Source organism: Elephas maximus, chromosome 5, assembly GCF_024166365.1.
Source record: "Elephas maximus indicus isolate mEleMax1 chromosome 5, mEleMax1 primary haplotype, whole genome shotgun sequence".
Classification (NCBI taxonomy): Eukaryota; Metazoa; Chordata; class Mammalia; order Proboscidea; family Elephantidae; genus Elephas; species Elephas maximus.
Genome location: NC_064823.1, coordinates 88,355,691 through 88,370,734, shown reverse-complemented (window position 1 = coordinate 88,370,734; position 15,044 = coordinate 88,355,691). Strand labels below are relative to the sequence as shown.

General features: G+C 38.3%; 1 protein-coding gene across 1 annotated transcript in view; it reads right to left on the bottom strand.

Annotated features, from left to right (window-relative positions):
• Positions 1-884: 884 nt before the first annotated feature.
• The window catches only part of LOC126077138 (sulfotransferase 1E1-like), a 48,961-nt gene continuing 34,801 nt past the window's right edge, over positions 885-15,044 (bottom strand). The window contains exons 7-8 of the mRNA XM_049886173.1: positions 11,171-11,351; positions 885-1,867 (exon numbers count right to left, since the gene is read on the bottom strand). Of these exons, the coding sequence (XP_049742130.1) occupies positions 1,755-1,867; positions 11,171-11,351 (294 nt within the window). The 3' untranslated portion in view covers positions 885-1,754. The remainder of the gene's footprint in view (positions 1,868-11,170; positions 11,352-15,044) is intronic.

Genomic DNA, 15,044 nt, shown 5'->3' with positions numbered 1-15,044 from the left:
AGTTTCATAATGCATTTAATGAGAAAGTTATTATGTAGTAGAATGGTAGGTAAAAAAATAATCATGACAAATGTTAGTACATAAAAAATACAATAAATAACAATTGTTGCCTTGAAGAGTTAAGATTCAGCTACCGATTCCCTCCCTGTTCCCAGCAAAATCTTAAGTCTTTTCCAGGACTCTCCAATTTTTGTAAGATGAACAACTACATAATATTTTTTAAACAATAGCTTTAGTTTTCAAAAATGTAAGTAATTATTGAACAGGCTGCTGAAAAATTTCTGGACTTCTCTCCAAAAAAAAAGCACATAACAAATCATATTGCTTTCTCCCTAGTTTTGACTTTTTATTGGAGGAATTAAAATGGTGAGTGTTATAATTCTGAAGACTCAGTGAGTCTGTCATGATCTTGTGTGTGTTCTGTCTTAGAGAAAAGAAGCATTGGTTGTTATAATAATCCTGCTACTGAAAAAATCAATGCAATGCAGTAAAAAAGTGATATATACCAACAAAAATTATCTAAACATTTTAAAAATTTTATTTATTTGTTTACCAACAAACACCACAGTCTAAAAACTTAAGTTTACAGAGCTTCCTTTCATTCCACTGGATATGCAATAGAAGGAAATCTAAGACATAAGTATTTCAAATTAGCTGAAGGTACATAAACATGAATAAAGGTCATTGGAATTATTTAGAAGCATATGAAAATCAGTTCTGTTAGGCCCACAATTTGTGGTAATTATTTAATTTTTCTGCCACAATTTTCAGATTCCAGGTACAGTGATATATATGTATATATAGATCATTAATCACTAAAAAAGTAATGTCAAAAATGAAGCATTTGGAATGCTTGTTTATTTTTATGTAACTGAGAAGCCAAAATAATATGTGCCCCTATATCACTCTCATAGCTCATTTGTATAATATTTGTAAGAAAAAAATATAAAAAATGAAAAAGCAGAAAGAAGAGGCTTTCATTGCCCCTTTATCTGAAGAGCTTACAAAACAATGTAAACCTAACTCATGAACCTTCACTTGACTCCTGATTGGTCAATATGATTAAGAACTCTCCCATCATACAGTAAAATTAATCTAAAAAAAAAAAATCTGTTCCTATCAAGTCAATTAGATTCCAACTCATAGTGACCCTATAAGACAGAGTAGAACTGTCACATAGGGTTTCCAAGGAGCAGATGGTGGATTTGAATTGCCAATATCTTGGTTAGCAGCTGAGCTCTTAACCACTGTGCCACCAGGGCTCCAGTAAATTACTAAGGCTTACATAAAATGAGCAATTATTACCTGCTTGAGCAACAAGTGAGGCTTAGATAAAATTCAAGTTCTTAAACGACTAATACACTTGAAAATGTCAATATAACTTTTCTACCTACTACATTAATACTGATCTTTTAAAGTATTTTAATGTTTGGGCCAAATAACTTAGAATACTTCAATAAAAAACATTTTTTAAAACTCACAATTAGTTGTGAGTGTCCTTTGTGTCCTGTAGACTTCATAATTTAAAGACGGGGACAACTTCAGTCTTCCATTTATGCAAAGATAAATTCTAAATTAAGCCATTTTGAGGAAAGTGAAACAAAATCAAGAAGGAAATCACAGGTACGGATTATATTCTAAAAAGCATTGAAAATAACATTTTTAAATTTTCCTCTCTACCAATCTTGGAAAAAAATTGAAGCATGCTGAAAAGAAAGTTTATTCTCAGAAATATTAAGACAAGAAAGCCCTTCTTAGATCTTGGTTTGTAATTTCAGTGTAGACCCTTTCATTTCCTGCTCATAGTGCATATCAAATCTTTCATTCAGGGCTACTGTAAAGTGATTCTTCCAGTCTCCTACGATTCCTGTAACAAAGGAGAAATAACAATATTAATTATGTCTTTGAGCCAGAACAATGAGATTTTTAATATTTATCACCTTTATTAATAACTAATCAAATTTTATTCTCACAACATCAATGATTCTTTATTTTACTTATATCCTAGGTAATATGCATAATTGAACTTGCAAAGATGGGTTGTCCTGAAGGGCTAAAAAAAAAAAAAAAAAAAAACATTTAATTCTCTGACTTACCCTTATTATTATCTTTCACTTAATTTTTCTTCTGCAATTTTTCCTCAATGTTGGGGTTCTCGATATATGATCCATGTTTCACCCACTCTCAAGGTGTCAATACCATGGTCATGCTGATAAGTCTCAAATCCAGCCTTATGCCTCCATATCTAACTGCCTACATGACATTAACACCTGAATGATGCAGAAGCATTCCATATTCAGCTAGTTCAAAAACAAATGTATTTTCTTCCCACCAAATTATGTTTTATTTGTGCTATTTTCCATAACCTGATTAATGCCAACACTGGCTATCCAAGGCATGAATTTTTATCTTCAGTCCCAATATCTGTCTTTATTCACATTCATGTGTTCTTCATATCCATTACCTCCTCTCCATTCCAGCTTCCTCTTTCAGATAATGAAGCTCCTCAGCATTTCCCACCTGAGTTATTACAATAACCTATCAGGCCCTTCCCACTCCCTTTTCAACTCCCCTGGAAGAAGAAAGCCACCCACTTTTAAAAATTATTCAGTGGTTCACCTGCTGCCTAGTTCAGGGAATCCTGAAATTTCCTACTGAAACAAAACAAAAATTGGAAGACAGAAAATGTAAACCCTGAGGATCAGGTAGGATACGTGGGGATAGCAGTAAACAGCCCCCTGCTAGCATGACAATTATTTTAAATCCAGTGTTTTATTTTAAAAATGCGTATGAGTATATTGGTAAAGGAGCCTGAGATAATGTTAGGAATGGATAATTAAAACATAGATAAATTGAGAATTAACCCTTTTTTAGGGGCTCCATTTTAACCCAGTGGTAGGTTTGTTATTCCTATTATTTAAAAAATTCCCAGGGCGGAGCCAAGATGGCGGACTAGGCAGACGCTACCTCGGATCCCTCTTACAACAAAGACACGGAAAAACAAGTGAATCGATCACATACATAACAATCTACGAACCCTGAACAACAAACACAGATTTAGAGACGGAGAACGAACTAATACGGGGAAGCAGCGATTGTTTCCAGAGCCTGGAGCCAGCGTACCAGTCAGGTATGGCACAAGCACAGAGACCTGCTCCACCCCCCTGAACTAACCCCGGGAGGGGGACTAGCCGGTTCCACGGGCGGCGTGGGACGCAGCCGTTAGGAGAAGTCCCCGGGAGGCAGTGACTGATCTTGGAGCAGAAAGAGCAGCATCCGAGGAGGGGAACCGTCCCGCAGGGATTTGGACTGCACGCAGGTACGCCATAAACACGGAGAGTTGCTCCTCCCCCTGAACTAACCCCGGGAAGGTGACCAGCCGGGTCGCGCGGGCGGCGTAGGACGCAGCCGGTAGGAGAAGTCCCCGGGAGGCAGCGACTGGTATTGGAGCGGGGAGAACAGCGTTCCAGCCGGGACACTCGGTCGCGGCACAAGCACGGGGAGCTACTCCACCCATCTGAACTAACCCCGGGAGGGGGCCCACCTGGTTCACGGGGGCGCCACTGCCACGCGGCTGGAGGGACGAGAAGTCCCCGGGAGGCAGCGACTGATTTTGGAGTCGAGAGTGCACCGTCCCAGTAGGGGAGCCTTGACGCTGGGCGTGGGGCTGGAAGCGGAGGATCTGACCGTGACTCCAGCGGGCCAGACCCCCTGGGGGCAATCTCCACACAGCCAGCACACATAGGCGACGCGCCCGCGGGAATCTCAGATATAATAGTCATTCCAAGCAAGACAAGCAACTCTGGCTATATTCTGAGGTGCTACTCTCCTATCTCTCTGTTCCCTCCCCCACCCTCCCCAGGCGGCTTCATTAACATCTGAATAGCCTGAGCCAGAGGGAGAACTCTGATAGGGATCTGACTGCTGTTTTTTTTTAGCAGATTTTCTGGAAAAACTAGTTTCCCAGTGATGGCTCGGAGGCAACAATCCATATCAAACCACTTAAAGAAGCAGACCGTGACAGCTTCTCCAACCCCCCAAACAAAAGAATCAAAATCTTTCCCAAATGAAGATACAATTTTGGAATTATCAGATACAGAATATAAAAAACTAATTTACAGAATGCTTAATGATATCACAAATGAAATTAGGATATCTGCAGAAAAAGCCAAGGAACACACTGATAAAACTGTTGAAGAACTCAAAAAGATTATTCAAGAACATACTGGAAAAATTAATAAGTTGCAAGAATCCATAGAGAGACAACATGTAGAAATCCAAAAGATTAACAATAAAATAACAGAATTAGACAACACACTAGGAAGTCAGAGGAGCAGACTCGAGCAATTAGAATGCAGACTGGGACATCTGGAGGACCAGGGAATCGACACCAACATAGCTGAAAAAAAATCAGATAAAAGAATTAAAAAAAATGAAGAAACCCTAAGAATTATGTGGGACTCTATCAAGAAGGATAACCTGCGGGTGATTGGAGTCCCAGAACAGGGAGGGGGGACAGAAAACACAGAGAAAATAGTTGAAGAACTTCTGACAGAAAACTTCCCTGACATCATGAAAGACGAAAGGATATCTATCCAAGATGCTCATCGAACCCCATTTAAGATTGATACAAAAAGAAAAACACCAAGACATATTATCATCAAACTCACCAAAACCAAAGATAAACAGAAAATTTTAAAAGCAGCCAGGGAGAAAAGAAAGGTTTCCTTCAAGGGAGAATCAGTAAGAATATGTTCTGACTACTCAGCAGAAACCGTGCAGGCAAGAAGGGAATGGGACCACATATACAGAACACTGAAGGAGAAAAACTGCCAACCAAGGATCATATATCCAGCAAAACTCTCTCTGAAATATGAAGGCGAAATTAAGATATTTACAGACAAACACAAGTTTAGAGAATTTGCAAAAACCAAACCAAAGCTACAAGAAATACTAAAGGATATTGTTCGGTCAGAGAACCAATAATATCAGATAGCAGCACAACACAAGGTCACAAAACAGAACGTCCTGATATCAACTCAAATAGGGAAATCACAAAAACAAACAAATTAAGATTAATTAAAAAAAAAAATACACATAACAGGGAATCATGGAAGTCAATAGGTAAAAGATCACAATAATCAAAAAGAGGGACTAAATACAGGAGGCATTGAACTGCCGTATGGAGAGTGATACAAGGCGATATAGAACAATACAAGTTAGGTTTTTACTTAGAAAAATAGGGGTATATAATGAGGTAACCACAAAAAGGTATAACAACTCTATAACTCAAGACAAAAACCAAGAAAAACGTAACGACTCAACTAACATAAAGTCAAACACTATGAAAGTGAGGATCTCACAATTTACTAAGAAAAACGCCTCAGCACAAAAAAGTATGTGGAAAAATGAAATTGTCAACAACACACATAAAAAGGCATCAAAATGACAGCACTAAAAACTTATTTATCTATAATTACCCTGAATGTAAATGGACTAAATGCACCAATAAAGAGACAGAGAGTCACAGACTGGATAAAGAAACACGATCCATCTATATGCTGCCTACAAGAGACACACCTTAGACTTAGAGACACAAACAAACTAAAACTCAAAGGATGGAAAAAAGTATATCAAGCAAACAATAAGCAAAAAAGAAGAGGAGTAGCAATATTAATTTCTGACAAAATAGACTTTAGACTTAAATCCACCACAAAGGATAAAGAAGGACACTATATAATGATAAAAGGGACAATTGATCAGGAAGACATAACCATATTAAATATTTACGCACCCAATGACAGGGCTGCAAGATATATAAATCAAATTTTAACAGAACTGAAAAGCGAGATAGATACCTCCACAATTATAGTAGGAGACTTCAACACACCACTTTCGGAGAAGGACAGGACATCCAGTAAGAAGCTCAACAGAGACACGGAAGATCTAATTACAACAATCAACCAACTTGACCTCATTGACTTATACAGAACTCTCCACCCAACTGCTGCAAAATATACTTTTTTTTTGTAGCGCACATGGAACATTCTCTAGAATAGACCACATATTAGGTCATAAAACAAACCTTTGCAGAGTCCAAAACATCGAAATATTACAAAGCATCTTCTCAGACCACAAGGCAATAAAACTAGAGATCAATAACAGAAAAACGAGGGAAAAGAAATCAAATACTTGGAAAATGAACAATACCCTCCTGAAAAAAGACTGGGTTATAGAAGACATCAAGGAGGGAATAAGGAAATTCATAGAAAGCAACGAGAATGAAAATACTTCCTATCAAAACCTCTGGGACACAGCAAAAGCAGTGCTCAGAGGCCAATTTATATCGATAAATGCACACATACAAAAAGAAGAAAGAGCCAAAATCAGAGAAGTGTCCCTACAACTTGAACAAATAGAAAGTGAGCAACAAAAGAATCCATCAGGCACCAGAAGAAAGCAAATAATAAAAATTAGAGCTGAACTAAATGAATTAGAGAACAGAAAAACAATCGAAAGAATTAACAAAGCCAAAAGCTGGTTCTTTGAAAAAATTAACAAAATTGATAAACCATTGGCTAGACTGACTAAAGAAATACAGGAAAGGAAACAAATAACCCGAATAAGAAATGAGAAGGACCACATCACAACAGAACCAAATGAAATTAAAAGAATCATTTCAGATTATTATGAAAAATTGTACTCTAACAAATTTGAAAACCTAGAAGAAATGGATGAATTCCTGGAAAAACACTACCTACCTAAACTAACACATTCAGAAGTAGAACAACTAAATAGACCCATAACAAAAAAAGAGATTGAAACGGTAATCAAAAAACTCCCAACAAAAAAAAGTCCTGGCCCGGACGGCTTCACTGCAGAGTTCTACCAAATTTTCAGAGAAGAGTTAACACCACTACTACTAAAGGTATTCCAAAGCATAGAAAATGACGGAATACTACCCAACTCATTCTATGAAGCCACCATCTCCCTGATACCAAAACCAGGTAAAAACATTACAAAAAAAGAAAATTATAGACCTATATCCCTCATGAACATTGATGCAAAAATCCTCAACAAAATTCTAGCCAATAGAATCCAACGACACATCAAAAAAATAATTCACCCTGATCAAGTGGGATTTATACCAGGTATGCAAGGCTGGTTTAATATCAGAAAAACCATTAATGTAATCCATCACATAAATAAAACAAAAGACAAAAACCACATGATCTTATCAATTGATGCAGAAAAGGCATTTGACAAAGTCCAACACCCATTCATGATAAAAACTCTTACCAAAATAGGAATTGAAGGAAAATTCCTCAACATAATAAAGGGCATCTATGCAAAGCCAACAGCCAATATCACTCTAAATGGAGAGAACCTGAAAGCATTTCCCTTGAGAACGGGAACCAGACAAGGATGCCCTTTATCACCGCTCTTATTCAACATCGTGTTGGAAGTCTTAGCCAGGGCAATCAGGCTAGATAAAGAAATAAAAGGTATCCGGATTGGCAAGGAAGAAGTAAAGTTATCACTATTTGCAGATGACATGATTATATACACAGAAAACCCTAAGGAATCCTCCAGAAAACTACTGAAACTAATAGAAGAGTTTGGCAGAGTCTCAGGTTATAAAATAAACATACAAAAATCACTTGGATTCCTCTACATCAACAAAAAGAACACCGAAGAGGAAATAACCAAATCAATACCATTCACAGTAGCCCCCAAGAAGATAAGATACTTAGGAATAAATCTTACCAAGGATGTAAAAGACCTATACAAAGAAAACTACAAAGCTCTACTACAAGAAATTCAAAAGGACATACTTAAGTGGAAAAACATACCTTGCTCATGGATAGGAAGACTTAACATAGTAAAAATGTCTATTCTACCAAAAGCCATCTATACATTTAACGCACTTCCGATCCAAATTCCAATGTCATATTTTAAGGGGATAGAGAAACAAATCACCAATTTCATATGGAAGGGAAAGAAGCCCCGGATAAGCAAAGCACTACTGAAAAAGAAGAAGAAAGTGGGAGGCCTCACCTTACCTGACTTCAGAACCTATTATACAGCCACAGTAGTCAAAACAGCCTGGTATTGGTACAACAACAGACACATAGACCAATGGAACAGAATTGAGAACCCAGACATAGATCCATCCATGTATGAGCAGCTGATATTTGACAAAGGACCAGTGTCAATTAACTGGGGAAAAGACAGCCTTTTTAACAAATGGTGCTGGCATAACTGGATATCCATTTGCAAAAAAATGAAACAGGACCCATACCTCACACCATGCACAAAAACTAACTCCAAGTGGATCAAAGACCTAAACATAAAGACTAAAACGATAAAGATCATGGAAGAAAAAATTGGGACAACCCTAGGAGCCCTAATACAAGCTATAAACAGAATACAAAACATTACCAAAAATGATGAAGAGAAACCCGATAACTGGGAGCTCCTAAAAATCAAACACCTATGCTCATCTAAAGACTTCACCAAAAGAGTAAAAAGACCACCTACAGATTGGGAAAGAATTTTCAGCTATGACATCTCCGACCAGCGCCTGATCTCTAAAATCAACATGATTCTGTCAAAACTCAACCACAAAAAGACAAACAACCCAATCAAGAAGTGGGCAAAGGATATGAACACACATTTCTCTAAAGAAGATATTCAGGCAGCCAACAGATACATGAGAAAATGCTCTCGATCATTAGCCATTAGAGAAATGCAAATTAAAACTACGATGAGATTCCATCTCACACCAGCAAGGCTGGCATTAATCCAAAAAACACAAAAGAATAAATGTTGGAGAGGCTGTGGAGAGATTGGAACTCTCATACACTGCTCGTGGGAATGTAAAATGGTACAACCACTTTGGAAATCTATCTGGCGTTATCTTAAACAGTTAGAAATAGAACTACCATACAACCCAGAAATCCCACTCCTCGGAATATACCCTAGAGATACAAGAGCCTTCATACAAACAGATATATGCACACCCATGTTTATTGCAGCTCTGTTTACAATAGCAAAAAGTTGGAAGCAACCAAGGTGTCCATCAACGGATGAATGGGTAAATAAATTGTGGTATATTCACACAATGGAATACTACGCATCGATAAAGAACAGTGACGAATCTCTGAAACATTTCATAACATGGAGGAACCTGGAAGGCATTATGCTGAGCGAAATGAGTCAGAGGCAAAAGGACAAATACTGTATAAGACCACTATTATAAGATCTTGAGAAATAGTAAACCTGAGAAGAACACATACTTTTGTGGTTACGAGGGGGGGAGGGAGGGAGGGTGGGAGAGGGTTTTTTATTGATTAATCAGTAGATAAGAACTGCTTTAGGTGAAGGGAAAGACAACACTCAATACATGGAAGGTCAGCTCAATTGGACTGGACCAAAAGCAAAGAAGTTTCCGGGATAAAATGAATGCTTCAAAGCTCAGCGGAGCAAGCGCGGGGGTCTGGGGAACATGGTTTGCGGGGACTTCTAAGTCAATTGGCAAAATAATTCTATTATGAAATCATTCTGCATCCCACTTTGAAATGTGGCGTCTGGGGTCTTAAATGCTAACAAGCAGCCATCTAAGATGCAGCAATTGGTCTCAACCCACCTGGAGCAAAGGAAAATGAAGAACACCAAGCCCACATGACAACTAAGAGCCCAAGAGACAGAAAGGGCCACATGAACCAGAGACCTACATCATCCTGAGACCAGAAGAACTAGTTGGTGCCCGGCCACAATCGATGACTGCCCTGACAGGGAGCTCAGCAGAGGACCCCTGAGGGAGCAGGAGAGCAGTGGGATGCAGACCCCAAATTCTCATAAGAAGACCAAACTTAATGGTCTGACTGAGACTGGAGGAATCCCGGCGGTCATGCTCTCCAGACCTTCTGTTGACACAGGACAGGAACCATCCCTGAAGACAACTCATCAGACATGAAAGGGACTGGTCAGCGGGTGGGAGAGAGACGCTGATGAAGAGAGAGCTAATTATATCAGGTGTACACTTGAGATTGTGTTGGCAACTCTTGTCTGGAGGGGGGATGGGAGGATAGAGAGAGAGGGAAGCCGGCAAAATTGTCAAGAAAGGAGAGACTGAAAGGGCTGACTCAAGACGGGGAGAGTAAGTGGGAGTAGGGAGTGAGATGTATGTAAACTTATATGTGACAGACTGATTGGATTTGTAAACGTTCACTTGAAGCTTAATAAAAGTTATTATAAAAAAAAAAAAAAAAAATTCCCTGGGTCTCTTACTGACAATTTGGTTTAAAAAGCTATATATTCTCTATTCTGTTTCTGCTTCCTTATATATCAGTTAAACAGGATGTATCAATACTTTGTAGATTCTGCATGCCTTTGGATTTTATAAACTATTTCTCATCAGAACACGCCTCCTCCTAAATAGAATTTCACCTCACTGTACTTTGATATTTTTGCTAAGCAAACATGTATTTTAATTCTTTCTTTGCCACTTAGTCTTAAAAAATTTCTGCCACTTAGCCAGAGGAAAATTAACTACTTCTTCTAAATTTGTTTCCTCATTTTACAGTAAGATAATAATAGAAGCTCTCTCCCAAGTTTCTAGTTAGAATTTAGAGATTGTATATACATATATAAAATCTGATACAGCACCAAAACACATAGTTAGCCTTAGTAGATGTTAGTAGAGAGTGGCATTAATGTTAGTGCTGGTGTGGCTGCTGGTCATTCTTATTATAATATGCTGCATATACTAAAAACTCAATGAATAACAGCAATTAAGTAGTAGAAAAAATTTAAAAAAAAATTGCCATCCACTCAGTTCCAACTCATAGCAACCCTATAGGACAGAGTGGATAGAGTTTCCAAGGCTGTAATCTTTATAATAGCAATAGTCACATCTTTCTCCCATGGAGCGTTTGGTAGGTTCAAACCACAGACCTTTTGGTTAACCACTTCTCAGTTGGATACAGTGTTTTATGCCTCGGCAGAACTGGTTACTCAATGAAGAGGGTGGCCAAATGTAAGACAGCACTGAAAAAACCATAAGATGGATCCTTTAGCATGAACAGACTTCATTAGGTTTTTGTGTGTAACCATTTTAACTTGTGACTCCCAAAAGCAATAGAAACAAACCACATGACTTTCTCACCCTTTCTCATGAAGGCGGACACTTTCTGGTTCATAAATTCGTCTGGCATTGCTGTGTAATTGGTGGTTGGATTATTCTTCATCTCTTGGAATGAAGTATGATTCACAATCGTCTCCACAAGCTCCTCTGATGGCACCCTTCCCAGGAAATGAATCACTTTTATCACTTCTTTTCTGATATCCTAGGAAGAAAAAAAAAGCTTTGATAGCTAAATGACTAAATTAATATTGCTAACTTTAATTCTCTAAATCAAATTTGAATTACATTTCGATCAGAGAGAGAGATAAAACTTTTTCTTTCTTTTTTTTTAAATTGATATTGGAATTAGACTACCAATGAGGAAAAGCAATAGACAATAGAGAATGTCTCGAGGAAGTGGTAATTTTTTATTCTCTCTAAGCATAATTTCCATCACCCATAATGTGGACATAAAAGATACCTCAAAGATTGCTAGAAGAACTTGCTGTTGTTAGGTGCCATCGAGGCGGTTTCAACTTATAGTGACCCTATACACAACAGAAGGAAACACTGCCCAGTCCTGCGCTTTCTTTATAATTGTTGCTGTGCTAGAGGTCGTTGTTGCAGCCACTGTGTCAATCCATTTCATTGAGAGTGTTCCTCTTTTTAGCTGCTACTTTACAAAGCAAGATGTCCTTCTCAAGGGACTGGTCTCTCCTGGTAATATGTCCAAAGTAAAAGAGACAAAGATTTGCCATCCTCGCTTCTCAAGAGCATTCTGGTTGTGTTTCTTCCCAAACAAATTTGTTCATTTTTCTGGCAGTCTGTGGTATATTCAATAGTGTTTGCCAACACCATAATTCAAAGGTAACAATTCTTTTTTCATCTTCACTATTTAATATTGAGCTGTAACATGCATATGAAGCAACTGAAAAACACCATGGCTTAAGAGAGGTGGACATTAGCCATCAAAGTGACATCTTTGCTTTTTAGCACTTCGAGGAGGTCTTTTGCAAGAGATTTGCCCAGTGTACTATGGCGTTTGATTACTTTCTTTTTCTTTTTTTTTAAATAATTTCTATTGTGCTTTAAGTAAAAGTTTACAAGTCAAGTCAATCTCTCACACAAAAACCCCTACACACCTTGCTACACACTCCCAGCTACCCTCTCCCTAATGAGACAGTCCGCTCTCTCCCTCCGCTCTCTCTTTTCATGTCCATTTCCCCAGCTTCTAACACTCTCTACCCTCTCATCTCCCCTCCAGGCAGGAGATGCCAACATAGTCTCAAGTGTCCACCTGATCCAAGAAGCTCGCCCCTCACCAGCATCCCTCTCCAACCCATTGTCCAGTCCAATCCATGTCTGAAGAGTTGGCTTCTGGATTGGTTCCTATCCTGGGGCAACAGAAGGTCCGGGGGCCATGACCACCGGGGTCCTTCTAGTCTTAGTCAGACCATTAAGTCTGGTCTTATGAAAATTTGGGGTCTGCATCCCACTGATCTCTTGCTGCTTCAGGGGCTCTCTGTTGTGTTCCCTGTCAGGGCAGTCATCGGTTGTAGCAGGGCACCATCTAGTTCTTCTGGTCTCAGGATGATGTAGTCTCTGGTTCATGTGGCCCTTTCTGTCTCTTGGGCTCATAATGGCCTTGTGTCCTTGGTGTTCTTCATTGTCTTTTGATCCAGGTGAGTTGAGACCAATTGATGCATCTTAGATGGCTGCTTGCTAGCGTTTAAGACCCCAGACGCCACTCTTCAAAGTGGGATGCAGAACATTTTCTTCATAGATTTGGTTATGCCAATTGACTTAGATGTCCTCTGAAACCATGGTCCCCAGACCCCTGCCCCTGCTACACTGGCCTTCGAAGCATTCAGTTTATTCAGGAAACTCCTTTGCTTTTGGTTTAGTCTAATAGTGCTGACCTCCCCTGTATTCTGTGCTGTCTTTCCCTTCACCTAATGATAAGTCTTCCTATCCATGAGCAAGTTATGTTCTTCCACTTATGTAAGTCTCTTTTGGTGTCTTGCAGAAGTGTACTGTAGTTTTCTTTGTATAAGTCTTTTACATCTCTGGTAAGATTTATTCCTAAGTATTTTATCTTCTTGGGGGCTACTGTAAATGTCATTGATTTGGTGATTTCCTCTTCGATGTTCTTTTTATTGGTGTAGAGGAATCCAACTGAGTTTTGTACATTTATCTTGTATCCCGATACTCTGCTGAACTCTTCTACTAGTTTCGGTAGTTTTCTGGAGGATTCCTTAGGGTTTTCTGTGTATAAGATCATGTCATCTGCAAATAGAGATACTTTGACTTCTTCCTTGCCCATCTGGATGCCCTTTATTTCTTTATCTAGCCTAATTGCTCTGGCTAGGACTTCCAGAACAATGTTGAATAAGAGTGGTGATAAAGGGCATTGTTGTCTGGTTCCCGATCTCAAGGGGAATGTTTTCAGACTCTCTCCATTTAGGGTGATGTTGGCTGTTGCCTTTGTTTAAATGCCCTTTATTATGTTGAGGAATTTTCCTTCTATTCCTATTTTGCTGAGAGTTTTTATCATGAATGAGTGTTGAACTTTGCCAAATGCATTTTCTGCATCAATTGATAAAATCATGTGATTCTTCTCTTTTATTTATGTGGTGGATTACATTAATTGTTTTTCTAATGTTGAACCATCCCTGCATACCTGGTATGAATCCCACTTGGTCATGGTGAATTATTTTTTTTGATATGTTGTTGAATTCTATTGGCTAGAATTTTGTTGAGGATTTTTGCATCCATGTTCATGAGGGATATAGGTCTATAATTTTCTTTTCTTGTGGTGTCTTTACCTGGTTTTGGTATCAGGGATATGGTGGCTTCATAGAATGAGTTTGGGAGTATTCGATCCTCTTCTATGCTCTGAAGTACCTTTAGTAGTAGTGGTGTTAACTCTTTTCTGAAAGTTTGGTAGAACTCTGAAGTGAAGCCATCTGGACCAGGGCTTTTTTTGTTGTTGTTGGGAGTTTTTTGATTACCTTTTCAATCCCTTCTTTTGTTATGGGTCTATTTAGTTGTTCTACCTCTGTGTTAGTTTAGGTAGGTAGTGTGTTTCTAGGAATTCATCCATTTCTTCTAGGTGTTCAGATTTGTAGAGTACAATTTTTTCATAGTAATCTGATATGATTCTTTTAATTTCAGTTGGGTCTGTTGTAATATTGCCCGTCTCATTTCTAATTCGGTTTATTTGCTTCCTCTCCTGTTTTTCTTTTGTCAGTTTGGCCAGTGGTTTATCAATTTTGTTGATTTTTTCAAAAACCAGCTTTTGGTCTTGTTAATTCTTTCAATTGTTTTTCTGTTTTCTATTTTATTTAGTTCAGCTCTTATTTTTATTATTTGTTATCTTCTGGTGCCTGAGGGTTTCTTTTGTTGCTCTCTTTCTATTTGTTCAAGTTGTAGGGATAATTCTTTGATTTTGGACCTTTCTTCTTTTTGGATGTGTGCATTTATTGATATAAATTGGCCTCTGAGCATCGCTTTTGCTGTGTCCCAAAGGTTCTGATAGGAAGTGTTTTCATTCTCTTTGGATTCTCTGAATTTCTTTATTCCATCCTTAATGTCTTCTATAATCCAGTCTTTTTTGAGCAGGGTATTGTTCATCTTCCAAGTGTTTGATTTCTTTTCCCTGCTTTTCCTGTTATTGATTTCCACTTTTATGGCCTTATGGTCAGAGAAGATGCTTTGTAATATTTCAATGTTTTGGATTCTACGAAGGTTTGCTTTATGACCTAATATGTGGGCTATTCTAGAGACTGTTCCATGTGCACTAGAAAAGAAAGTATAGTTGGTTGCTGTTGGTTGGAGTGTTCTGTATATGTCTATGAGGTCAAGTTGGTTGATTGTGGCATTTAGATCTTCCATGTCGTTACTGAGCTTCTTCCTG